The 27,568-nt window shown below is 44.6% G+C and overlaps 1 protein-coding gene across 1 annotated transcript; it reads left to right on the forward strand.

The window, feature by feature from the left end:
* Positions 1-3,617: 3,617 nt before the first annotated feature.
* On the forward strand, positions 3,618-18,198 carry LOC142186289 (uncharacterized). The gene is made up of 9 exons (XM_075261139.1): positions 3,618-3,801; positions 5,008-5,139; positions 9,824-9,959; positions 10,860-10,948; positions 13,130-13,193; positions 13,993-14,081; positions 14,998-15,110; positions 16,987-17,143; positions 17,977-18,198. The coding sequence occupies exons 1-9, from the start codon at positions 3,744-3,746 to the stop codon at positions 18,141-18,143; spliced, it is 1,005 nt and encodes a 334-aa protein (XP_075117240.1). The 5' UTR covers positions 3,618-3,743; the 3' UTR covers positions 18,144-18,198.
* The last annotated feature ends 9,370 nt before the right edge of the window (positions 18,199-27,568 follow it).

Raw genomic sequence — 27,568 nt, forward strand, 5'->3', positions numbered from 1 at the left:
TGAATGCCCCCTTAGGTGTACAGATACCAACCAAAGTGGTATACAGCAAGTCAGATATATCTTGTATGAGAGCTAATCATGACAGCATATCTACAACACATGCCATAAATAATAGTGTAAAAATAAACGAAAATTACAGCGGAGCCGCATAAAAGAAGCCCTCATTGCCTTAATATAGGCTTAATATAGGATGGTTATTTCGGGGAACCAAGACACTGTCATTACAGGCCAAGAACATTCCATCCAGATTGCAGGGCGCCCATGGTAGACGGTGTGATCTCACCTTGTATCTTCATACTTGGTGGATAAACACAATAGGTCAATGTTTCGTCATACAGCGGCCATTGTTCCTCAAATTATAGAGCAGAAGACGGTAAAGTGAGCGGAGGATCCATGTCCAGGCTTCAATGGGATCACAACAATCACATATGAGAAGTTATTAAGACTGAAGTCAGTTATTAGAGCAGTTACATCTATATTAAAGGTGTTATTTAAAGGGGTTTTCTGGGATAAATGGAAAACTCCCTGTTGATCGGGGGTGGTTTAGAATAAAATAATGGATACTTTCCTAATTACGGCCCTCCATTCTGGCCTCGGATCCCCCATATCATTTGGTGCCAGTAGTGTCAGACTTGGGTTCCTTGGGCTCTCCAGATAAAATAATTCCTGGGGTCCCACCTCTAACTCATGAGAAATAGACCATAGTACCCTTTAAATTTAGGTGTCTTCTGCTGGACCATTATTGTGTTAGAGCCTGGGCCCACCACAGTAATATCTAGTACTCTGATGGGTCAGTAATCTGACCAGAAGTGCAGAGGCTCAGGTGGCCATTGCAGCCAATCACTAGCCTCAGTGGTCACATGTTGGCTACTAGTGACATATCAGGGGTGATACCCAACAATGCTGAGGCTACTGATTGGCTGCAGTGGACTTCTGAGCCATTGAACGTCCAACCTGGCCAGTGTCGCTTGCAGGTGACAAGTTGTATGTCAGTGACTTGTGACTGGTTTTTACTAGAGATGAGCGAACAGTGAAATATTCGAGATTCGATATTCGTTTTGAGTAGAGCCTCAATATTCGACTACTCGATCAAATATCGAATCCTATTATAGTCTATGGGAAAAAATGCTTGTTTCAGCGGAAACCACTATTCGACTAAAGGAGAGTCACCAAGTCCACGAGTAGCAGGAGGAGAGTGTTTAGGAGGAGCGCTGTGCAGTTAAAGCGCATGGACCGCATTATAGTCTATGGGGTCCGTGCGCTTTAACTGCACAGCACTTGCAGTTGCGCTGATAAAAAGTAAGCTCCCTCGTAACCGCAAGCTGCCAGCTCTCCCGACTAGCAAAGACAAGCCTGCGGCAAATCAACACTGGTTCTGCAGCAGGCTCGTCCTTGCTAGTCAGGAGAGCTGGCAGCTTGCTGTTACGAGGGAGCTGACTTTTTTTTTGTCATAGGAATGCATTGACCAACGTTGATCGGCCAGTGTACAGCATTCGGCCAATCAATGCTGGTTCTGCCGGAGGCTCGTCTGTGAGGAGGCGGAGTCTAAAATCAGACCACAACGGAGACCGCTGTGGTCCAATTTTAGACTCCGCCTCCTCACAGACGAGCCTCCGGCAGTACCAGTATTGATTGGCCGAATGCTGTACACTGGCCAATCAACGCTGGTCAATTCATTCCTATGAGAAAAAGTCAGCTCCCTCGTAACAGCAAGCTGCCAGCTCTCCCGACTAGTAAGGACGAGCCTGCTGCAGGACCAGCGTTGATTTGCCGAATGCTATACACTGTATAGTGTTCGGCCAATCAACGTTGGTTCTGAATTGAATATTTACTGCGAATAGCTGGTAGTATTCGATTGAGTGCGAATATTTCAAATACCATAGTATTCTATCGAATTCCTACTGGATCGAATACTACTCGCTCACCTCTAGTTTTACAACCAAAACGCAACTCTAAAATTCTGAAAAAAGTTTTTGTCTCATGACATGTTGCTGTTTAACCCTAGCCAAATGTATATATTGATGTCTTTGCATTGCAAAGTAATGAATGCAGCATTATATTACATGGCGGCAATGTAGGGTACCATTATATCACATGTGAAAGGACTGTGGGGACATTATATAACATATGGTGCAATGTGCGAGCCATTATATTACATGTGGGTGCACTGACATGGCCATTATACTACAGGTGGGGGCACCAACGGGACATTGGTGACCATTATATTACATGTAGGAGCACTGAAGGCGCCATTGCATAACTGCTGATGGAGGCTCCAAATAAGGCCTTATTTTATTAACATTTATGTGATGGCTACTTTGGGCGTACTCGGTTAAGGGTGCATTCACACTACGGAACGCCAGCGTGTATCACAGCCGTACACGCCAGCGTTACAGCAGGGCTGCCGGACACTTCCCATTCATTTCTATGGGAGCCGGCATGCGAGCGCTCCCTATAGAAATGAATGGAAAAAAGCAGTCCATTCATTTCTATGGGGCGCGCTCGCATGCCGGCTCCCATAGAAATGAATGGGAAGTGTCCGGCAGCCCTGCTGTAACGCCGGCGTGTACGGCTGTGATACACGCTGGCGTTCCGCAGTGTGAATGCACCCTTAGGTTGCTTCCTCACTAGGGGATACTTTGCACGAAATGGGCCACTGTATGGGGGAACCACTGAAGGGACTACTGTATGGTGGATCAGTGAAGCAGGGGTGTAACTTGAGGGGTTGCAGCGGATGCATTCGCACCGGGCCCAGGAGCCTTAGGGGGCCCATAAGCACTGGCATCAGTATTGAGATTGCAGCTTCCATCTGACCCATAAGCCAAGGGGACCCCCAGATTCCCCTAACCACATTAAGGTTGATTTAACTCCTTAGCACCTGTAACCATAACTATCAAGAATTCGCTGTAGAGATGAGGTAAAGGGTCCCGGACAAAAGATTACACCGGGGCCCACAAGACTTTAGTTACGCCACTGCAGTGAAGAGACCACTGTAAGGACCATACAGTGGCCCCTTCATTTCACTGGCACATCCCTAGAGGGATATTAGCTCATTACTTACCTGTCAGCTCTCCTGTCCCGCTTTGTCTCTCTGCTCTGGGCACTACTGTGACATCACATGCGTTACGTTGCGTTAAGGCGATACGTTGAGTCACTCTATCACCTTATAGTTTGTTCCTGTCATCCGATGATGGATCAGAGCAACGGACATAAATGATGGCAGTGTGAACGTAGCCAAAGAAACTTATGTTAGGTTCACACTAGCGTTCAGCTCTCCATTTTGGTCCGCATGGGGACCCGAAAGATAGAGAACCCATCCGCTAAAAAAGTGGTTACCCATAGGGCTCATAGACTATAATTAGGTCCATTGGGTTTCTGCTGGATTTATACGGGATCCTATGAAGATTCCAAAGGACACCTAGCCTTAAAGAAGAGGAAGACACAGAATGGATAAGAACATTGCGAATACACGTCATGAATGTGGAAATGGTAATACAATCCATACAGAACCAAACAATGGTTTTGGGGAGGGGTGCGGCTGGAGGAGGCCCCATCCCGGCTGCTGAGGAGCTTGTTAGGAGCTGGGAGGCGAGCACATGATCTCAGTCAGGTGGTGACTCACATCCAGAACAGGAGAAACCGCAGGGAGAGAAGGAGGAAGTTTGATCAGAGTCCTAGTCAGAGGGAAAGTCTTGGAGATACATGAAGGCTGGGGTCCAGGCTGAGGACATGCCCTTGTAGACATGAGGACTACACGACTCAGCCTCTGCTGGAGGGTCCCTGTTCTGTGCCTCCTACTAGGTATGTGACACTTCTTTAAAATCTATCTTACCCATCTAATACTTCTGCTTTACACGAGTGGTATATAGCAGCTTTATTATATACAAAGATATGACGCTCTGGATTTAGCAGAGCTGAGTTTGCCGTGTTGCTCTTTTGCATTGGTTGGACATCACTACAATCCTTTATTCGGTCGCTTTTGCACAAGCAACACCCAAGTCAGCAAATAACAATCTCAGCACTGCTACATCGGTCTTCTGGTTTTATATGTGCTCAGACTTGCTTAGTTTTTCTCTTGTATCGTCCACAATTATGGGGTATATTCACATGTTCAGGTTTTGTTTAGGTGCAGTTTCTGGAAGAAGAAGTGAGAGAGTTCTTCTCCTATATAGTTTATATCTTTTTTATGATTCACACCTGAATTTGGTTTCAAAAACCTGAACAATTCTTGACTGTGTGAATTTACCCTTAGGCCTTGTTCACATGTCAATGACTGTAAGTCAAAACCAGGAGTGGACAATGCACCGGGGTACGGAATAATGGAAGGTTTTTTACCGGTCTGGAACACCGTCACTGACCAAAACCATGATGTGTGAATAAGACCTTAAATGGTGTGGCTTTGTAGTCTGGGCCACCCCCTTACAACTGTTAAGGGGGACTCTAGACTATAGTCCGTTGCACGTGAAGGCTCTTACTTTGGTGAACCTGAGCCAACCTGTTCATTTGAGTGACCATTAGGCATCCTGCACACGACTGGTTGTGTAGGCCCTATATGGCTCCTAGACAACGGAATGAAACCCACCATTGAAATCATTGGGGGACGGAAGGCACTTGGACATATTCAGCTAAAAAAAAAAAAAAAAAAAAAAAAGGGACCCTCCTCGGCCTGCATACTTGGTTCTGTGCATGAAACTGGAACTACATGTAAGTGAATAGGGTTGCATTTCAGGTTGCAAAAAAATTGCTGCGGAAAAGCTGAGTTTTCGAAAAAAGCAGCATTTTAGTTTTCTGCATTGACTTATATGGGGAGGGGGAGCAAGAATGAAAAATGCAGCAAAAGCAGTGAAAATGCAAAAATTCTGTTCTATATCCGTGTATATCTAATAGCTTTTGGGGATTTTTAGTATGGGCTGCGTTCTGTATGCCTATGGCACTTAATATAAATCACTTGATACCGGCGTTGTCGTCTTCCTGCTGTAATTTTCTTCTCCTGGTGATCTTCCACAGCGTGCGCGGTTGTCTGCCAGCTCCCCACCACCACCACCACTGACCCCTTAACGTCCACGCCTGATGTCAACTGTACTACAGTGAACAGCACTGAGTGTGAAGCCTGCTCGCCCGGCACACACTCCAACAATGGTGAGCGAAGACTACACAATAGTGGTGTAAAATAATGGAGCCCCCTTTGTTTTCGCTTGTACTTATTATATCCCCTGACAAATAATGAGCTTAATGTTTGTACTTAATGGGGACTCCTAGTACCTGAAAATTTTGTCATTTGAAAGGGGCGTCCTGTAGTGCAGGAGACTGTCCTACACATCACAGGGGGGGTTGCTCCTCTGGTTTTTGCAGTGTTGGAGATATAGCCAAGGAGATAGGTGAACTGGAAACTTGGGCATGAGATGAGAGGTTAGACAAATAACCCAGAGGCACATATAAGGTGCTAGGGACACAGAGAGGTTGTTTTCCTGTGTGAACGAGCCCCAAGAATAACATGTTGAGAGAAGAGGCTGCATCTTACCTGTGCACAGCATACATGCTAATCCAGGACAGTCAACAAATGAGGCGACCCGGTAGAGGAAACCATTCAATGTTATAGACCATGAGGTGGTGTCTCAACACAAACATTTGGGAGTCCTATAGAAGGTAACCGTTGTTGCTACCAAAGTTGCAAAGTATTCAGTAGTAACCCTTTGTTCACGTTGTTGTGAGGAGGAAAAAAAAATTAGTTCAGAAATCAGCTTCTGTGCAGATTAGGATGAAAATGGTCATCAAGGCGAGGAGGGAAGAGGTGGAGACTCCCTCCCCACAGGTGTACCGGTACAGATGGAGTATCTCCCAGTTCAACAAGATAGATAAGTGTTAGAGATGAGCGAGCACTGTTCGGATCAGCCGATCCGAACAGCACGCTCCCATAGAAATGAATGGAAGCACCTGTGACGCTGACTTGGCCGGCGTCCGGCGTCACAGGTGCATCCATTCACTTCTATGGGAGCGTGCTGTTCGGATCGGCTGATCCGAACAGTGTTCGCTCATCTCTAATAAGTGTCTGATCACTTAGGGTCTCATCGCTCACACCCATACTGATCACTGGGGTCCTGAGTTTCCAAATTGAATGGAGTGATAGTCATGCATGCGCACTGCTGCCTAATTCAGTCAAAGACAACAGCGTGCTTGTGTGACCATTGCTCCATTCAAACAACCCTGTAGAGAGGTGATATGTTGTGATTTTGGGCCAAATCCTACAAGTCAATGGTTGTGCCCCTCTAACAGGGACTTTTGTTCTATTTTCATCCATTTGCATCTGTTTTTAGCAGATCTGCTAAATGGAGACGCACACACACACAAAATATTGTTGCCAATAGCAACCAATCACAGTGCAGCTTTCATCTCTCAGGAGCACTATAAGACATGAAAGCTGCGCTGTGATTGGTTGCTGTGGGCCACCCAGTGATTTACTTGTAGGCATCTCTATACATATCTCCATTGACTTCTATTTGTTCGGCCCCTTTTTGACTTCCCATAAATTTAGGAGATCTCTTGGTAACATAAAAGGTTACACATGTTAGTATCATGGTTCTGTGTAGGGAAGTCTTCCAGGAATTGGGTTACTTCCCTTTTTAGTCATCTGACTCTGACTTGTGTAACTTCATCAGATACAAAAATATCCATAATATTTGTTAGAGAGAGCGACGGAGGGGGAGAGTGGTCAGTGTCTGAATAAGAAGCCCCTCTGAAGTCCTGACCGTGACTTCACTGCCGTCTATGAGACGTCTCCCTTACACAATGACTGCACAGTACAGGAGTATAAATGTCTATAAGGCTTGAACCAGTCCACAGGTGACTTTCCTAATGGGCCCCTGAGTCAGGAGGGCCCCTCCAACTCACCCCGACATGGCTCACAGACCTTGCAGGATCTCGCTGGTGTCTGGGCACATATCCCTGGCTCGCAGAGCTGAGAGGGCCCTATCCTAAGGCAAAAGCAACAGCAAAGTACTGACAGGGCCCCGGGACAGAAAACATCAGGGTACAAGACCTAGACAGCAAGCGACTACTGAAAAATTTATGTTGGCAACTTTTTAAGAATTTGTGAGCTTTGTCAAGTAATATTTGCATGTAGCTGTGTAGTGGCCCCAGAATGAATATTACTGGTGGGCCCGAGGTGTCCCAGTCCGGCACAATGTATATAGTGAAGTGGCAATAGAAGGCTAATGGATGTAGTGAAGGCTTGGATTATGGTCAGAGTTAAGTTCCTACACCAAATGTAGTCACCGCTAACTCCATTTTATTATTGAGTGAAGGTGGGCGCCTACAAATGTTGGGAGTGATGAGCGAGTACTATTCAAAACAGTAGTTTGGAATAGCACGCTCCCGCAGGAATGAATGGATGCAGCCGGGACCGGTGTCCTGTCGCTTAACCTCCTGCGCGCTGGCCGCTCCCATTCATTCCTATGGGAGAGTGCTATTTGAAACTACCGTTTCGAATAGTACTTGCTCATCTCTAGTTGGGACCCACATCGGTTCCTGGGATTTCCAGTAGTTACACCCATGGCTGTGTGTGGGGGAAGAACCCAGACCCCCTACCATCCACTGATGCCGATTGTCAGAGGGACCTGTATATTGTCAGAAGAAATACGTGCACTCAGTCGGAGAACCATTGGTAGGATGAATATATGTATACTATGTCATGCAGCAGATAACTGAAATTAACTCTTTGGGGGTAAGTTAAAAAACCACTTGTCATAGACAACTAGTCTATGTACAGTATTTCAGAAATGTAAGGGTTAATAGTTTCTTTTTGTTGTTTAGCACAATGAACAAATTCGAAATGTAAATCCAATCAATATTTGTTGTGACCTTTGCCCTTTGGAGGAGGTGTCCTGGAAGTGATGATATGACCCCACCAGTGGCGTAACTAGGAATGGAGGGGCCCCGTGGCGAACTTTTGACATGCCCCCCCCCCCCCCCGACCGACGCTGAAGTCCTCGACCATCTGACTGCCAACACCCCCCCCCCCCCGCATTTCTGCACACACTGATACCCCATAGTGGCCCCAGTACACAGTATTATGTCCCCATAGTGGCCCCAGTACACAGTATTATGTCCCCATAGTGGCCCCAGTACACAGTATTATGTCCCCATAGTGGCCCCTGCACACAGTATTATGTCCCCATAGTGGCCCCTGCACACAGTATTATGTCCCCATAGTGGCCCCTGCACACAGTATTATGTCCCCATAGTGGCCCCTGCACACAGTATTATGTCCCCATAGTGGCCCCTGCACACAGTATTATGTCCCCATAGTGGCCCCTGCACACAGTATTATGTCCCCATAGTGGCCCCTGCACACAGTATTATGTCCCCATAGTGGCCCCTGCACACAGTATTATGTCCCCATAGTGGCCCCTGCACACAGTATTATGTCCCCATAGTGACCCCTGCACACAGTATTATGTCCCCATAGTGGCCCCTGCACACAGTATTATGTCCCCATAGTGGCCCCTGCACACAGTATTATGTCCCCATAGTGGCCCCTGCACACAGTATTATGGCCCCATAGTGGCCCCTGCACACAGTATTATGTCCTACAGTGGCCCCAGTACACAGTATTATGGCCCCTGCACACAGTATTATGCCCCATACTGGCCCCAGTACACAGTATTATGGCCCCATACTGGCCCCAGTACACAGTATTATGTCCCATAGTGGCCCCTGCACACAGTATTATGTCCCATTGTGGACACCCATGAACAATTATTATACTCTGTGGTCTTTTCAGACCCCAGAGTATAATAATCAGAGACCCAGAGGGATACAAACATAACTACTGTTACTTACCTATCTCCCTGCGTTCTCCGTCGCTGTCTGCCATCTTCCGGGACGTCATGTGACCGGGGCCCTGTGTCGCGGGTCACACAAGTAGGCCGAAGCCTGCCCAGAGCCTGGAAGGTAAGTAACACAGTTTTTTATGTTATCTTACCTCTCCCCGGCCTCTGCTCGTCATACTCAGGGATCCGAAAAGACCCCCGAGTATAATAGTGCTTGTGGGGCCCGCACCGTCACTTACCAATCCTGGCCCCTGCCAGGATCGGTAAGTATATAGGACCCGTTAACGGCTGGAGTAACAGCCTATTAAAAAAAAACAAAAACAAAACACGTAGCGGCTGTAGCCGGGCCCCCTAATGTCCTGGGCCCTGTGGCAGCTGCTACCACACTAGTTATACCACTGGACCCCACAGATATAGCCCTGATCTCATCATCATCCAGTCTGTCTTGGAAGACCTGAAGAGTCAGAAGGATTAGATCAACCCTACATCCACAGAAGATCTGTGCTTAGTTCTCCAAGATGGCGGGAACAACCTCCCTGCCGAGTTCTGCCAAAAACTGTCTGCAAGTACCGAGAAGAACTGATGGAGGGCAAAGGTCACACCAAATAGTGATGAGATTTACATTTCTCTTTTCTTCATTCATCTAATCTTGAGGATTGACAAAAATTAATAATAAACTATGGCTTCTATTTCTGAAAGAATTCTTATTATGCAGCATTTTTTCCACACCTGTCTGAAACATTTGCACACTACTGTACACATGTATTTTTGAATATGATTCCCCTCCTTAGAAGCAAAGCTTCAGCTCCTTCTGCCTCTCACAGCAGGAAATCTAAGCAGAACCTCAACAGCACGTACTAGCCACAGAATTATGGTCAAAAATGGTATTTAATGTACATAGGAAGCTTATTATATTTTATATAAAGTATGTATACTAAACATAAATGCATAAATAGAAAAAAAATTGTATATATATATTTTTTTTCTGTCTCCAGGCAGTGAGTGGTGTTTCTGCTGTTCCAGTGGCTCCTGTGCCAATTCCTCTTACTGTATGCCTTGTGAATCCGGTTTTTACCAACCACAGGGTGGTCAGGTCACGTGTTTGCCGTGTCCGCATGGACTTTATAGCAAGTAAGATCTCTGAATGTTATTTGCATAGGCTGTGCACTAATAGGGAATACTGAATAGAGTTGTCTGAATTTTAGAATTGAAATATATAGCAATATATATAGAACGGCCACTTTATTAGAGACACCTGTCCTTTCACGATTGGATCCTCCTTGTATGGGCATTAGACACATGACTTCGGAGTGCGGCATAAAGTCACGTGAAGCTCTCAGAGGATCACTTTGTTTGAATCCACATTAGATGGAAAAATTGAACAATCCGGGACTGAACAAGGCCTGGTCATCGCTGCTGGACTATATGGGACCGGGATGTTATATACCGCCAACCTTGTGGGGTTTAATATACTGACAATGGTGTGATTGAGGAAAAATATATATAGTAAGGGGATTCTGTGAACGGAAATGGAAGGGGTCGGAGAAGGACATGGAGAGTTGTAGCGATGAACAGACGGAGCACAGTCCAGGAAACCACAGCAGAATAAACCACTGGTGTCCAACTAACATGTCCGAATACACAACTCATTGGACGGACTATAACAGCAGATGACCAGTATGAGCGCCATTACTGTCTATGGGAAACAGAAATACGAGACCCTGATGGGCAAAAGACCAAATGTATCACTGAGTATTGGAGAAATATGGCCTGCTCAGATTCGCGTCCAAGCCATGAAAACTGTCATGTGTGAACAGGCTGGTGGTGCAGTAATAGTGTCGGGAGGGTTTTCTTATCACACCCAGGTTCTCTGATGCCTGTGGATGATACCTGGGTATATCATGACGAAATGTTGCAGTTCCAACCTGCTATTACATGGGGGTGTCTAATAAAGTGGCCATTCAGTGTATATGTCTTTCCCTATGTTTAGAGTCATTGTTTTTCAATCTCCAATTCTATTTTTCCCCATAGTACAACAGGAAGTGTAATGTGCCAGTCATGCCAGCCTGGGTATTATACCAATGGGACCGCATCGGTGTCCTGTATGCCATGTGAAAAAGGTAAGGTCCTAAATCTGCGCCTACTATAGTCCTGCCTATAATGCATGTTTTGTTATTAGTTAAAAAGTAATAAACTATAAGCTAAGCCAACTAACATTGAGTGTTAGGCCCGGTTCACATCTGCTTTCGGTATTCCATTTGGGGAATCTGCTTGGGAACCCCCACCCCCTCCCCAAACGGAATACTGAACACATTAAAAAGCGGTTAGCCAAGAAACTACACGGACCCTATAGACCAGGGGTCCTCAAACTTTTTAAACAGTGGGCCGGAGGCAGAGCAGGTCGCACAGACATGGGGAGCGGTGCCCTCCAATAGGTAAAGTGAAGTGCGCTCCATGGCCTGGCCCGAGCTCCCCAGGAGCTTCACTATAAATGCACGCCTGCCAGCGTTGTCGGCGGGGCCAGACAGAAGTGCTTGGCGGGCCGCAGTTTGAGGACCCCTGCTATAGACTATAATGGGGTCCGTGTGTTTTCCTTGCAGTGTCTGCACAAATCATGCAGAGAGGAACTGTGCGGAACCACACAGACCCCATTATAGTCTATAGGGTCCATGTGGTTTCTTGGCTAAACACTTTTTAATGGTTTTTGGATTCCATTCGGAGAGTCCCCAAGTGGACTCCCTGAACAGAATACCGAACGCAGATATGAACCTGGCCTAAGACTAGTTAGTCTAATAGTACAACCGATTTATTAAACTTCTTCCAAGAAATCTGACACAGATTAAAGGCGTTATGGCACAAAAACTATTTATCCCCTGCAATCTTGAGAACGGGATCCATTGTGAATTTAGCCTGACCACTAGCAGGCGCTATGTAGGGATCTTACTTTGTGGACGGCAGTCCCATTCACTTCAATAGGAGTGTAGGCGATATCCAAGTGCAGCGCTGTGGTCCAACTTTTAGATATTTGTAAATCTGCCCCAATCACTTCTTGACCCCATACACACAACTGATTGTGTTTGTGATGTGGGGCTGATGGGACATCTGGGTGTATTCTGTGATGCATTCACATCTAGGGGGCTTTCGGATCCATTTTGATGACACGGAGCAGGAAGGATCTGCTCTATAATCGCCCATGTCATCGGAATGGGTTGGAAATATGAAGGCACTTGGATGTACCTCTGTGTTGTCTGGGGGCCTTCCACCGCAGGCTCTACCCCAAATCAGAAGCTCACTTGGTTGAGTGCATGGGGCCTTAAAGGGCTTGGGCTTGTCCAGGTTAATAGGCACGGGAAGGAGGGGTGTGTGGGGGTGTGTACAAACCCCCCCCCCCCCCAGCTTTCTGGTGTCTCCCACCACCCTCCGGTCCTGGTGTCTTGTCAGTGGTCACATGTGGGGACTTCCACCAAAACATGACCCCAGAGCAGCAGGACTAGACCACATGGGAGACATTGGGGCAATGGGGACAGGTGAGTATGGCGGGTCCCCCCCTCCCCCATACACCTTTAAACTCCTCAGTCAATTGACTCTCAGTAACCGAGGTTCTTAGTCCTGTGTACAAAGATTATGATGAAATTGTAACTGGATTTACTCACGTGAACCCTCAGAAACCATTCAGACACAGAAGGTAAATACATAGCAGTGTATCTACTTGAGTCCTGTACACACTTTGTTGCATATTTTACATGCCTACGGCTCAATGTCAGTCAGAAGTGTGGAAAGTCAGACGATAATCCTGAAACCTTACACTGTCTGTAAGGCTGTAGAAAGATGAAAAGCTCCCATGACACTTGGGTTCTCTATTTTTGTGCCTGTTGGAGAAGTCATGTGTCTTGTGGTAATGTGAATTCAGATCAGTCTGTCTTGGGGGCAAGTATTGTGCAAAGATAAAGCGACAAACATGGCCCAAAAAAAGATGTGGAATGTGTTGTCAAGGGATACCGGCTAATAAATATGTAAGGAAAGCAGTCGCGTGATGTATCCTGACAGGCGAGATACAATATATACAGATGGCGCTATTATAGGAGTCTATGAAAGGGGCTTTTTTATTTATTTATTTTTTTATAAGAATATTTCCTGCAGCCCAAAACAGAGACATAGCTGGAGATGGAGTTTTACCTATTTTTATAGCTAGAAATGTTCTATTAAGTAACCACAATATAATCCACTCTGCTGTTCTGCAGCTCCCTGACACTGAGCACTGGAATGGTTTTACATACGACTATCATGTCTTCCTTTTTAAGGTCATTTTTCATCTGAACAGGAAGCGTCGCGGTGCGAGCCTTGTGCCAGGGGCACATACTGCAAGTAATTCATTTCTTTCTTTCTTCTTTCTTTTGTAAGTTCCTATTACAATCCTTTTACCTCTATAAACATTGTTTGGATTTGTTACATTGTGTTTGTCTTACTTGTTTAAGTGTCACAATTGTCTTTTCAGCTTGATATGTGTAAGAGTTTACAACTCTTTGTAATTGTGGAGTTTCAGAAAATTGAATACAATTTTTTTTTGGCAAAGAATATTGGAAAACTGTAGGTTTCAAAATAATAATAGAATTGATCCCCCACCTCCACTATTTGGATACTACTCAGTCCCCTGCCAGTACAGGCCATGGCAGGGGATCATCTTCTCTCTTCTCTCTTCTCTCTTCTCTCTTCTCTCTTCTCTCTTCTCTCTTCTCTCTTCTCTCTTCTCTCTTCTCTCTTCTCTCTTCTCTCTTCTCTCTTCTCTCTTCTCTCTTCTCTCTTCTCTCTTCTCTCTTCTCTCTTCTCTCTTCTCTCTTCTCTCTTCTCTCTTCTCTCTTCTCTCTTCTCTCTTCTCTCTCTCTTCTCTCTCTCTTCTCTCTCTCTTCTCTCTTCTCTCTTCTCCGCCTCAAACCTCCCATGTTGTGGATCCTTGATAAATTTTCCTTGTGCTTCACCGCTGTCCAACCACCCACTGTTTAGTACAGCCTTGTTCATATCGATAGTGTTGTGTTGCAGTTTACGCCAACTTCAATGGATTCTCGTGGGAATGGCCCATATAACTTTAGTGTGTTTTTGTTTTGTTTTTTTATATATATTGCATTCTCACTATTTTACTATATATCTGTGTCTGTTAATTCTGTAGCACAACCTCCTGTACCCACTGCGCTGTGTGTCCTGACGGACAGGAATCTCTAGAAGATGGCGCTGCTGAGTGCTCCTTATGTCATCCTGGTAAATACACAATTGGGTTGATATTAATGCATAGATAATATGTGAGCGAGGGCAGCAATAGCTTACAATAATTATAATAATCTACAGATTGTTTTGCTTTGAATAGCCAGGCACGAGCCAGACCTACTGTGTGTGTGTGTTATTAAAGGTTATTAAATATGACTATTTTTGACTTTTTACTTTTTTGCTAATTTTCGGCATCAAGATTGACATCCATCTTCTCCATCATTGTTATTGGAAGAGCTAGAGCTAGTTTTGTACCTATTTCCTGGCATTTCGGTGACTTCGTGTGTGGGCTCAGTTGATCCCATTTATATAGTCATGAAAACAAAGGGTTAAGTATGATCAGTCTTTCCAAATGCTTGGAACAATGGACAGGAGGACTCAACAGGCAGTTATATACAGAGCCTGATGGAAGCCCATTGACTCTACTAGGGTCTGTATTAAAACTGAAAGCAGCAGATGTAATGGCCACTCTTGTTGGACCATTTCACCTGCTGAGTTCATCTCATCACTGCGACAGAGGAGACTCCATCCCAAATGTTAGCATAGCCTTATCGGTATTGACGATTTTCTTTCCTTCTCCATCTGGGCCCAGACTGGGCATCTACTTCCCCTGCCTCACTCCAGTGCACCAGAGGGCAGGGATAATACACTTACATTGTACAGACTGTCAGCCATCAAAGAGAATAAGAATGGAGATCTAAGAAATTTTTACCGCCCCGTGTGATGAGGGCGACCTGTGGGCCCGTCTGGATTCTGGTCTCAGTCACAGTTGCAACCGCCAAGTCCTCTATAGTTACACCAGCTTGCTTGTTTCGTGTGTGGACACCTTAAGATTACCATGACTATGTACGGTAGTAAATTGTCTGTATAGCCTGGGGTGTTCCTCATATACTATATCTATATGACTTAGGGATGTATAAAGGACCTAGAGATGACCAGTGCAAGTACTGCCATGATGGAGAATACCAGGTGAACTGGGGAGGAGAAAAGTGTGAATCGTGTCCTGTAGGTCACTACTGCCCCGTAAGTATTTAGTGCTAATAGTGTGTGTGTGTGTGTGTCAGCAAAGAATCTACAAGGTTTCTCTTTGACCACAAACATGTCTTCAAACTATGAAGTCACACCACCGCATCCCTGACTGGTGTTACTAGAACATAGATGGTGCAGGAATCTGCACTGGTTTCCATTGTGTCCATTACTCCATTAAACAGATTTTAGCAAAGCAAATAGGACCAACCAGGACTTGGTCCTCAATCTTCAAAGGAGCCCATACTCTGCCTGTGGTCTGTACAGTATAGTCTGGAAATGGCTGATGGTGTAAGAAGGTATAGACAGTGAACAATCTGTATATGGGGACACTATATGACTCTTCAGTTTGTTAGCATATTCAGAAGGGTTTCCAAACCTTTTCAGACTCCTCGCTGTCCCTGGATGAAAAAATCTTTAGGGGCACCGCTACAAAATAATTGCAGATTTGATAGTATTTTTAGTGTAGTTTTTGCAGGTTAAATAAACCTGTAGACTTGTAAAAATGAGAACTTATGGGGGGGGGGGGACCTCATCAAAACTGCACCGTATTAAAGGGGTTGTCCCATGAAAAGCATCCTATCTATACTGCTAGTTTATGTGGATTTAAGACTTTTCCTAAATACATTGCTTTATCAAAACTGCTTTGTTTGGCCGCTATCTTAATTTATTCGCTTCATTGTTGACACTGGCCCTTGGGATTATCTGCTCATTTGTCAAGTGACTTAGCTGCCTGCTCTCTGGGGGGGGCTGAAAAGCAATGGAGCTCCTCATATACGGGAGGAGGGGGGGAGGTGAGAGCTCCAGGATTACTGTGCTGTCTATCTTCAGCTTTTCCACTTATCAGCCGGTTTAATTGAATTTGGCTGATAAGGGCTGAGATAAGGAGTCCGTTACCTCTGTATGTAATGCAAGATGACTCAAATCCAGCTCTGCTACATCAGTTTCCACATCAGCTTCATACTGTGGATCATAGCAGAGCAAGTGAAACCCCACCCACCAATGTGCGAGAAATCCAGGAAGTGAAGAGAGCACAGAGCCTTCAGGCTGCAGAACAAGAGTTATGGGAATACCCCTTTAATGCATCCTCAAAACTATACCATCCTATATTTCCCACCCAGCTGCTCTCACTCTGCACGTATTAAAATTCCTCATTCACCATACTCCCTTAGTGTCCCTAAACCAATATAATGCCCTCTTATGGCCCCCCACACAGTATAATGTTCTTCAGTGACTCCCAGGGGTCACCACACAGTGTAGTGTTCACCAGTGCACACACCCCCCCCCCCCATGCACAAATGGTATAATGCACCACAGTTACCCCGCCCACACAGTATAATGCTCACCAGTAGACCCAGTATAAAGTTCTATAAATATATTTAGAAAAAAAATCTCTGCAGCTCAATGCAGCCAGCCCGCAGACAGTACTAGCTGCAGCTTGAATGGTGGAGCAGGAAGCCAATGGCTTCCTGCTTCACCATTCTATTCAACTCTCTGCATCCTGAGGACTCATTGAATTTAAGACTGTGGCCCTCTTGCCACCAGTATGCCCCAGCCAGGTTGGGAAACTAACATGTATGTATGTATGCACGTACATGTGACTGTGTGACTTCTTATTTAAGCAACTTAATCTGACAATGACCAAGCGCTGTAAATTTAAAGTGCTTGGTCCAGGGATTTACACCTGCGCCACTGTAACTTTATAGCATGGGATTAAAGCTCCTGCTATATAGCCGTACTAGATTGGGCTCTTTGCAGTGAGACAACTGGGGACCCGGACAAGAAGACCCAAGCAGTTTCTAACAAAAAAATAGAAGTAAAGGTAAATGCATTTGTGTAAACAATGCCTAATGTCCAATTCCCTCCTTTACAGAGTCCAGACGTTAGTCCCATCAGTTGTCCTGAAGATGCTTTTTGCCCTGGTGGGAGTGTGGAGCCAAGTTATTGCATGGAAACGTTTTTGCGTAAGGATGGAGACTCCTGTACACTGGCACCTTTCACCATCACCATACTTGTTATCTGTGTAGTCGGTAAGTTGATGCCATGACGCAGTGGCGTAACTAAGACCGGCAGGGCCCTGTGGCGAACTTTTGACATGCGCCCCTTCCTCCCCGACTGACGCCTGCCAAAGACTCCAACCAAATCCCCACCACCCCACTCCTGCGCTCTCTATTACGCCCCACAGTGGCCCCTGCACGCAGTATTACGCCCCACAGTGGCCCCTGCACGCAGTATTACGCCCCACAGTGGCCCCTGCACGCAGTATTACGCCCCACAGTGGACACCCATGAACATTTATTATACTCTGGGATCATTTCAGACCCCAGAGTATTATAATCAGAGACCGAAGGGGTACCAACATAAAAAAAAAACACTGTTACTTACCTATCTCCGGCTCCGCTGCAGTCCTCAGTGGTGTCAACCATCTTCCCGGGACGTCACATGACCCGGGACGCAGGCCTGGGTCATGTGACATCAGGGAGAGTCACAGAAGTAGGCTGGAACCTGCCCGGAGAGGTGAGTAACCGTGTTTATGTTCCCTCACCTCCCCTGGGCCTCCGATCATTATACTCAGGGTCTGAAAGACCCCTGAGTATAATAATGATGTTTGTGGGGCCCGTGGCGTCACTTACTGATCCTGGCCATTGCCAGGATCAGAAATTAAATAGGGCCTGTTGCCGTCTGGAGTAACTCCAGCCGGTAACGGCCTATTAAGAGAAGAAACGCAGCGACTGTCGTCGGGCCCCTAATGTCCCGGGCCCTGTTGCAGCCGCTACCCCGATAGTTACGTCACTCCCCTGAAGATTAAACCTTATTATATCTAAGATGGTGTGACAATCTTCTTATGTGTTCCTCTCTACAGTGATACTTGTTGGTGTCCTCTACATCGTCCGAAAGCAGAAACGGATAGCTCAGAGAAGAAGGATCTTAGGTTTTGACCCCAAGTCTCCTCTTCTACACTCAAAGAGATATTCCAAGTCCTTATATGGGATCACTTACGATGCAGAACCTGTGTATGCTGGATGGTAACCTATGGGATTCCACCTTGGTGGGTGGAGACATGTTGGCGTTGAGCTCTATACCACTATGCACCCTGGATGGTGACGGGGGGTGGTTTCTACAGACTTGAAACTATATTGTTGTTCTTTGTGTCATTTATGGATCACTTATTTTGTGCAGCCTGTGAATAGTCTTTATTTAAGGTTTTCTTGTTCTGTATGTCTTTGTGTAATGTAGTCCTGAGATGTTATTTATAGTTATCTAAGAAGAAAAAAAAATCTACCCACTACCTATGATTTATGTGTTTGTTTTACAGCCATATATATATATTTTTTTTCCCCAAATTTAGGCTATCCACATATTAGGGGTTATTCTGTATGTGTCATAGATATGTAAACACACTCTCGGTACTAAGTTGTTATTTTTGTAGTTGGTTATTTTTAAAATGTGATGGAAAATATGGAGAATGTTTTAGAATAAAATAAAAATCTTGCACTGAATCTTTGAAATTGTTGTGCATTTTATCCAGAAGTAGAAACTAGATCCTGCCCATGGACTGCTGGATGGGGAATGACTCTATAGTCGTCATCTTCTGTCCCGTCTTCCTCTGGTGCCTTCTTCCAGCAACATCCTCCTTCCACGCCTTCTTCCTACTGTGCACGCTCCAGCGCCATTTTTGTCTTTGGCAGTTTGCGACCGTACTGCGCATGCGCAGTACGCTCGCATAGATCTAAGGGTAACTGAGCATGCTCAGTTCCCCTTAGAACTACAACAAAAATGGTGCTGGAACGTGCGCAGTAGTGCTCCGGAGGGAGCGCTACTGCGCAGGCACGGGATTTAAACACAACCCACCGGTGAATAGGAGGAGGTGTGGAAGGAGGACGTTGCTGGAAGAAGACACCAGAGGAAGGCGGGACCAAAGATGACGACCACCAGTGCCCGAACTGCCCACCGTGCATGGTAAATATAATTTGCATATATGTTTTTACGGTCTTAGTTTAAAACGGGGGGAGCTTTTAAAATACCATTAGCGGTGCCTGAATAGCCTTCTTAAAGGCTATTCAGGCATATGTGGGGGCTCATACAGCAAAATTTTGCTGATAGAGGGACAGGTAGGGGTAGCCTTATATCATTGGATACAAATATGGTCATAGAGGGTTGTGTGGAAGAGCTTAACTGTTTAATGACCTAAGTAACTGAGTTGTCCGGCAACTTCCCATTAATAAGGTTTGGGCTTAGTTTTAGCCAGCCAGGGGAATACTAATCTCTACCACAGTGTATAGTATCCTGAGCAGAAGGACCAGGAAGAGCCAGGTACCATCAAACCAAAACCATCTAAATTGATGGCTCTTCCCAGCTTAAAGACAAACCAATAACCAACCTGATCACACAAGCTTGTGACCTTTTTTTTTTTTTTTTGTTACCTAGACTGGTTATGAAAAAGGGGAGACTAATATATTTAAAAATAAATTGTAATCGATGGTCTGGTTCTGCTGATACCTGGTTTTCCCTGGTATGTTAGTGGTAGGGGAGAGTAGTAGTTAACTAAGAGGCTAAAATGTATTGAAATAAAAATTCTCCCACACAACCCTATTTGACCAGTTTATTAAAAATATAACTCATCTGATGTAGTTCAGCGGACTGGAGAGCGGAAAACCACACTCAAAAAATAGTCTTAATAGGAAGGTGCAAGGTTTACATCAGTTTTAGTACTTTCATCTTCCTCCTGTGCAGGTGATCTGCTTTGGAACACTGTTCAAAGTTTTCATTTTCACAGTTTGTTACACAATTTCTCCTGAACATGGCAATACCCCATATGTGGCCATAATCTGCTGTATGGGAACATGGTGGGGCTCAGAATGGAAGGAGCACTATTTGGCTTTTGGAGGGCAGATGTTGCTGGAATAGTTTTCAGATGCCATGTCGCATTTGCTTGAAATCCCGCGCCTGCGTAGTAGCGCTCCCCTCCAGTGTGCTACTGCGCAGGCTTCGGCGCCATTTTTTATCAATGGTAGTTCGCGAGCATGCTCAGTTCCCTTAGAAGCCTACGCAGTAGCGCTCCGGACGGAAGCACTACTACGCAGGCGCGGGATTTCAAGCAATCCAGCCAGAAAAAGACGAGAATGAAGCCATGGAAGAGCCAGGACCAGAGGGCGTTGCTGCAAGAAGAAAGAAGAGGTAGGCATGCCAGAAGATGACTTACGACCGCCCCCCCCCCCCCCCCCCCCGGGGAAAATTAGTTATAATTTACATATATGTTTTTATAGTTTTATTTTAAAACGGGATCGGGGTTTAAAATAACATCAGCGGTGCCTGAATAGCATTTTTAAAGGCTATTCACGCATATGTGGGGCTCATACAGCATAATTTTGCTGATAGAGCCCCTTTAAAAATAACATTTTTCCAGAGATTCGCCATTTCAGTGCCCAATATGTTGTGCCCAACTTATGTCAGCAGAGATACACACTCCAAAAACTATTATGTGGGTATCCCGGGCACAACAGCTTTTAGAGCGTTCATCTCTGATACAAGGCGGGCACAACATATTACGCACTGAAATTACGTATTCCTGGAAAAATGGTCATTTTCACATTCAGCTTCATATTCATGTATGGATAATAAGTTATAGCAACTCTTGAGGGTTAAAAATTCTCTCTGTACCCCTGGATAAATCCTTCAGGGGTGTAGTTTCCAAAATAAGGTCACATCAGGGGATTCCACTTTTTTCTGGTATTTCAGCTCTGCAAAAGTGTCATGGTGTCCAAAAGCCAAGCCGTCTGTGCTCCAAAAACCCAATAACCCTTCTTCCCTTCTGTGTCCCAATATCAGTTTATACCCACATATGACATTACTTCCGATATAACGGGTACACCAGTGTCATACATGTGGCATAAACTGCAGTTTGAGTGCAGAAGGGAAGGAGTGCTATGTGGCTTTTGGAGTACAGTACAGAGTCAGATGTTTGGTATCTGGACGCCATGTCATGTTTATAGAGCCTGTAAAGTACCAGAAAAGTGGAATCCCCAAAGGAGTGACAACATTTTGAAAACTGCACCCCTCAAAGAATTTCTCAGGGGGTGTAGTGAGTATTAGTATCCCAGACGTGACTGCACATCGGATGGCGAAGAGGGAATATATAAGCTCTGCGGAGGACATTGCAGACACCAAATTCCCTACTATATCCCAGCAGCTCCTATGATTGGGGGAGTCACTCTGGGGATCTCATCTGGCGTCTTTTCCCTCATAAGCTGTAAATCTGGGGTGTCCCCTGATATCCGCTCGCACAGCTTATACATTCCCTTTTTGACGCTGCCAGTTGCATTCTAATGATTTGGCGATTTTGCGGGTTTTTGCCTTCACATTACTAGATGCTATATTTTCTTTATTTTTCTGGTGACATGGCCATATAAGGGCTTGTTGTTTGCGGGACGAGATGCATTTTGTAATGACACCATTTTTGGGTGCCTACAACTTACTGAATACATTTTATTTTGCTTTTTTTTGCTGGATTTAAAAATAATAAAATCAATTCTGGCATTTTGTTTTACCTTTTAAATTTTTGCCATGCAGCGTACTGTATAAGTAACGTGACCTTTATTCTGCGGGTCGGTACAGTTCGGCAATACCTCATTTATATTTTTTTGTGCGATACTAATTCTGTAGAATAAAAACACATTTGGAGACATAAGTCAATGATTTTTGCATCGCCATCTTCTGAGAGGCGTAACATTTTTATTTTTCAGTTGACTGTGTTGGTTGAGGGCTTATTTTTTGCGGGACAACCTGCGCTTTTTATTGGTACTTTTTTGGGGTACATAAGACTCTTTAATAGTTTTCCAACGTTCACCATGTACATTGAATAGTTTCAGTTTTATTGTACAGATTGTTACGGACGCGACTATGGAGCATATAGTACTGTCCCAGTATTGTTTACCTGTTGGGTACTGTTCAGCTCACTCACCATATTCTTGATAACTGCAGTTGTGGATACTAAAGCTGTACCCCCTTTCAAGTATCTGTGATATCACTTCAGCGCCCATAACCACCATCATCAAGAATTTGATCATCTCCCTATGAAGGAGGTAGGGGGCCCCAGAAAAAGTTTGCACCTGGGCCCACAAGACTTTAGTTATGTCACTGCTGGGCTTTGAGGACTGCCCTCCTGACAGTAACCTTCCATAGCCTTGTACTAACAGAGAAGGAGTTCTTGCTGCACAGGGCTAATGCTGAGCTGTACAGCCGGCCCCTCTGGCAGTGCAGGGATATTGGCGCTGAAACTAACAGCACCAATATCTCTGCAACTAAGGCACATATTGCAAAGCTGACAGTGCGCTAAATTCAGTGTACGGTCACTATATAGTACAGCCAATGTCAGAGAACATGTAGTTTTTTTTTTTTTAATGGTGTCATTCACATGTCTATATAAGAAGCAGCCATGTGAATGTGCTTTTATAGACCAGTACCTTTTTCAGGCATGAAGCACAGCTCATTGGCTGATGGGGTCTAAATATCCACCAGAGGAGAGATCCACCACATGCAGCCAAAAAGAATCGGAAGGTCTCAGTCCTGGGGGAGGGGGGCGCCGGTACTATTTCAGTGGATGGTGTGAATCCATAAGTGGGTTTGAACTACCCTTCAGTTGTGTTGGTGTCACAGAGTAAGCTGTGGCAGGCTGTGATACGGAAAACCAGAGGCGGCCACTGCTGCCCCTTTAAGGTATATACTACTAAGCTTGGAGCTACTTTATTTACCCAGCATTTGTCACCCCAGATAGAAATGTTGGATTGCTAGAAAACTTGGGCATGAAGTTATGTCTCAGCTATGTAAAGGATTACAGGTGTGGTCTGATTAGACACTATCTTGCCACAAGAGGCCTGACCTTTAAAAAGGTTATTAAAGGCTACTTTTGGGTAGTGTACCTCTTGGTGAGAAATCATAGACCACTAGGCGTACCTCTACACCACACACAGTTGATAGTCCAATAATATGTATCTTCATTCTGAGAGAAGCAGGATGGTTATTTTGACAGATCGGCCTGGAGACGCTCCCTCCTCCCAACTAGGCCCATTCCTTGGGCCTAATCTGAAGCGGAGTGCGCGACTGTAGTGGCTACCCGTTTTTTGGTCTGGAAACTGAGGCGGCCTCCGAGGGGGTGTATTTGCTGGCAAAACCAGAACAGATCGTTCGAAAAATTCCTTTTTTGGGGGTGGGGTACAAACGTTAGTGAAATAAAACTCGCAGGATACAGAATAAGTAATGAAAACTCTATTCTGACAGCTCGTGAAAAAAAATAAAAATAAAAGATACATTTTGTCTTGATGAGTTCAAGTTGAAGTAATGATAAAATAAAAGCATTACATAATAAAGTGCGTCTTCATTGTTGATGAACAGATTTTTTTTTATAAAAAAAAACTTAAACAAATGGGAATCAAAGTCCAGATTCTTCAGTATATGAGTTGTTCCGACTATATCCCGTCATCATAAACGTACAGCCTATACACATTGTTCTCCTTATCAAATCCGGCTCGCCTATACATCTACCTGCCAAATAGAGCGGGAGTTTTAAGACCTACAAGTTCGACTTTTTTTTTTGTTTTTTTTTTCCTGAAACACACTAAAGATAGAGGTGTAACATGAAGCAGACGGATTTAGGAGCCGAGCTATGCTACGTTTTCCCCTCTGAACACCTTAAATATCCTCTAAGAGGCGCTTATATGGGAGCCCACATCAGAACACAACTATACACAGCGACAAGTAGACTTGATATGTAAGACAACGGCTTTGTAAGTCTGGATCTCTGCTTAGAAGGGCTTGAAGTGCGCCTATCGTTTTTGACACGTCGACGTTTTGATCAGTGGGGTCTGGACGCTAAATTAAAGGGGCAGATGCCCTCAGCTCATCTCTTAGAGAGCTGAAGGAATGCCGTGAGCCTCAGACTTCTAGGGATTTGTACATCGCTTACTGACGATTGAGAACTTCCACCCCTTTGTTTTAGCGAGTGGCTAATGCCACTATGACGTGTCAAAGTGATAGGTACACTTTAAAGAGAACCTTACACCATCTCCAATTCTTTGCATCCTTTAATCGATTCCAGCACAGTCAGAATTTTTTCTCTAGCCCCCACCGTTCCTGAGTAACTGATGATGTGTGGTGCCTGCTATGCTATTCAGGCTCTGTACTGTCAGGTGGGCGGTGTCAGGCCGGAGTAGGAAAGGAGGTGGGATTCTGAGCTCTGTCACAGTTTGCCTCTATCCGGACAGTGTCATAATTCTCAGAACCCCGCCCCGTTGCCTGCTACTGCCTGACACCACCCACCTGACAGTAGAAGCCTAATGATCTTATCAGGCACCAAAACTAACAGTGCCAATTGCTCAGGAACGGTGGGGGCTAGAGAAAAAATTCCAACTGTGCCAGTATCAATAGAGACGCATTGATTCAAGAGACCTAGAGGTGGTGAGAGTTCCTCAGACATGAAATGTGTACAGCCAGCTTTAATGTAATGTCTGCTCTTCCCCTTTTTATCTAAGTAAATCCAAAATTCTGGGCTGCCTGATTACATAATATATCTTTATAGCCGACTAAAACAAAGCTCCAACCTACCTGCATTTGCTAATGGGCAAGTTTTTACCTGCTAGAGACCAGTATACACCACCAGAAGCAACTTACCGTATATAAAGTAAGCACTAAACTTTCGAGTAACTGTGGATTTGCTGGCAGCATGTGTGTCATTAATACATTTTGTAAAACACTTTAGTAACACATTTTGGCTCCTTTCTGTGAAATCCTGCACTTCTATACACTTTCCCTTATTTCTCTATTGAGAGCTGTAATCTGTATCACTAGGTGTACTGTCTACAGGCTCCGGTACAATGCAGGGACGCTGGGGCTGAGGAGTTGTGTCTAGTGCATTATATAACATAGAATGGTTTTCCTGGTGTCATACGAAAAAATAGATTCTCAGCTTTCATACGACACCAGACCAGAGGGACCGGGAGCAGCTGCCTATAAATATGACAATCCCAAGTGTCTTTTCAATCAGTGATATCGCTGGACATTTTAAAGGTAGAACACCAATCCTCATATACAGATTTAAGATATTAATTCAGAAACAAGGGAAAGTAAAAGGAAGTGGAAGATTTCACACAAAGGAGCCAAAATTTGCTAATAAAAGTACATTGCAAAATGTATTAATGACAAAAATTCGACCAGAAAATGGAAAGTTGTTTGAAACTTGGCTTACAGAGTCTACATTTATGGGATTATTTAATGGGATTTTATATTATTTAATGGGATTATTTACTTACAGGGAACTTGGAGCTCTGTATAAGAAACATTAGTCATTTCCTTACAAATCGCTTATGACTCAGGCTAAGAATAAACTATATCCATAGTCCCAAATTCTCATGGGCAGTCCTAGCAGCATGACCCTAGCAGGGGTAAAATGCCCACGTTGCTTAGCCCTTGCAATAACCCATTGAAATCTATATACCAGTGGTTCTTAACCTTGTCTGAGGTACCGAACCCACCAGTCTCATATGCACATTCACCGTGCCCTTTTTTAGTGATAAATCAAATATGATTTTTTCCCCAAATTTAAGACATAGGTATATGTTTTTTTTTTTTACTGGTACACAAAATGAACCATGCATAGGGCCTAAGGTTCGATCGAACCCTGGTTAAGAACCACTGCTATATACTCATTTGGCTCTGCTGGGTCTTTCCGAGGTTTACCAGTTATACGCAATGGTCAAGTTGTGTTTTCTCAGTAGTGTTCAGGCAAGAAGGGGAGGGAAAAAAAAACGCACAGCAAAATATTATTAGAGCCCGATTTCTCTCTTTTAACATGTTACAAGTACAAACATCCAAGATACGTGTGCATTGGATATCTTCCCTGACCCTGCACACACACATTGATTATCCACGTAAGACATATTGCCTGGAGCGAAACGCAACCGTGTGGAATCCCAGCCTGAACGTACAGAGGTATATGACACCATAGAACGAAACTAAAATAAAAGCAAAACCTGCCTCTATAGTTTAAAAACAAAAACAAAACAACAAAAAAAAAGACCCCCTCTTGAAAGTAAAGGAGGCTTGAGATGACACAGCCACGAGGCTGATGGTGGATTTTCCATGTCTATTTATGAGTAGATGGGAAAGCATTGTCGCTGTATACAGGAACATTTTGCAAACCCATTGTACAAAATAAAATTAAAAAAAAAAAAAAAAAAAAAAAAGAGGTCAAGGTGGGAGCCACACTTGTAACCAGGTGAGGTAGCAACTGTACATTGTAAAACCAGCACACTACTTGGACTGAATGCAAGAAAATAGAAAAAAATAGAAAAAAATAAAAAAAAATAAAAAAAATTTGTTCTGTTCGTTCCCACAGTCATCAAAATGCAGTCACGCTTAAAATGTTAAAAACGTGCTTTAAAAAAAAAAAGAAAAAAAAAAGAAAAATTGGCCACGACTCTATATAGCATGTCATTTGGCTTTGTGAACATGGTGTACGCAGCTGTCATTACCAAGCCCGACACATGATGCATCCAGCTCTGTTACTATGGAACCTGGTGCACACATCCCGGCCATTATGGAGCTGGGTACATGTGGGCCTATCGTGTGACCCGGTGCATTCAGCCCTGTCATTACAGAACATGATGCACACAGCCCCGTCATTATGGAGCCTGGTGCATGTGGGCCTATTGTGTGACCCGGTGCATTCGGCCCTGCTACTATGGAATCCGGTGCACACATCCCGGCCATTATGGAGCCGGGTACATGTGGGCCTATCGTGTGAGCCGGTGCAATCGGCCCTGTTATTACAGAATATGATGCACACAGTCCAGTCATTATGGAGCCTGGTGCATGCACCTAAGCCATGGCTGCGCTCGCTGCATGCAGCATTATAAGCACTTGCAGCAAAAGCCCCAATTAAAAAATAAAAAACACTTAAAATATTGTGTTAAATGTACCTATATCTTATTAAGTAAGGGTTACACACAGAATCTTCTGGACTAGTAAAATAGAGCAGAAAATATATATATATGGTGGAGCCAATAGTGTCCTGTTTTACAAAAAAGAAAAAGTAAAATATCAGCTGAAATGGTGCACTTAGAGGGAGTTTTCGGCCCCAAAATTTTCCGTACTGATGACCTATGCACATTACATCAGTATCTTATCTATGGGCCGGACCCTACTCAGATGTATTGGTCTGCCTGCTGGAAACTACAGCTGTGGACGGAGAACAGAACTCCTAGAAGCCAAGTCAGGGGACTGCAGCTCAGCACCGATACCTTGACCAGCATCAGACCACCTCTGATCCACAGCTGTAGTTTCCATCAACCAGACCAGCAGATCTGTGCCGGATGCAGGACTTGGACCCCCCACAGATCAGATACTGATGGCTGATCCTGTGGATAGGTTATCAGTATCACAAAAGCATTTGGGCCTGAAAA

The sequence above is a fragment of the Leptodactylus fuscus genome, chromosome 1 (assembly GCF_031893055.1).
Source record: "Leptodactylus fuscus isolate aLepFus1 chromosome 1, aLepFus1.hap2, whole genome shotgun sequence".
In the NCBI taxonomy this organism is placed as follows: domain Eukaryota; kingdom Metazoa; phylum Chordata; class Amphibia; order Anura; family Leptodactylidae; genus Leptodactylus; species Leptodactylus fuscus.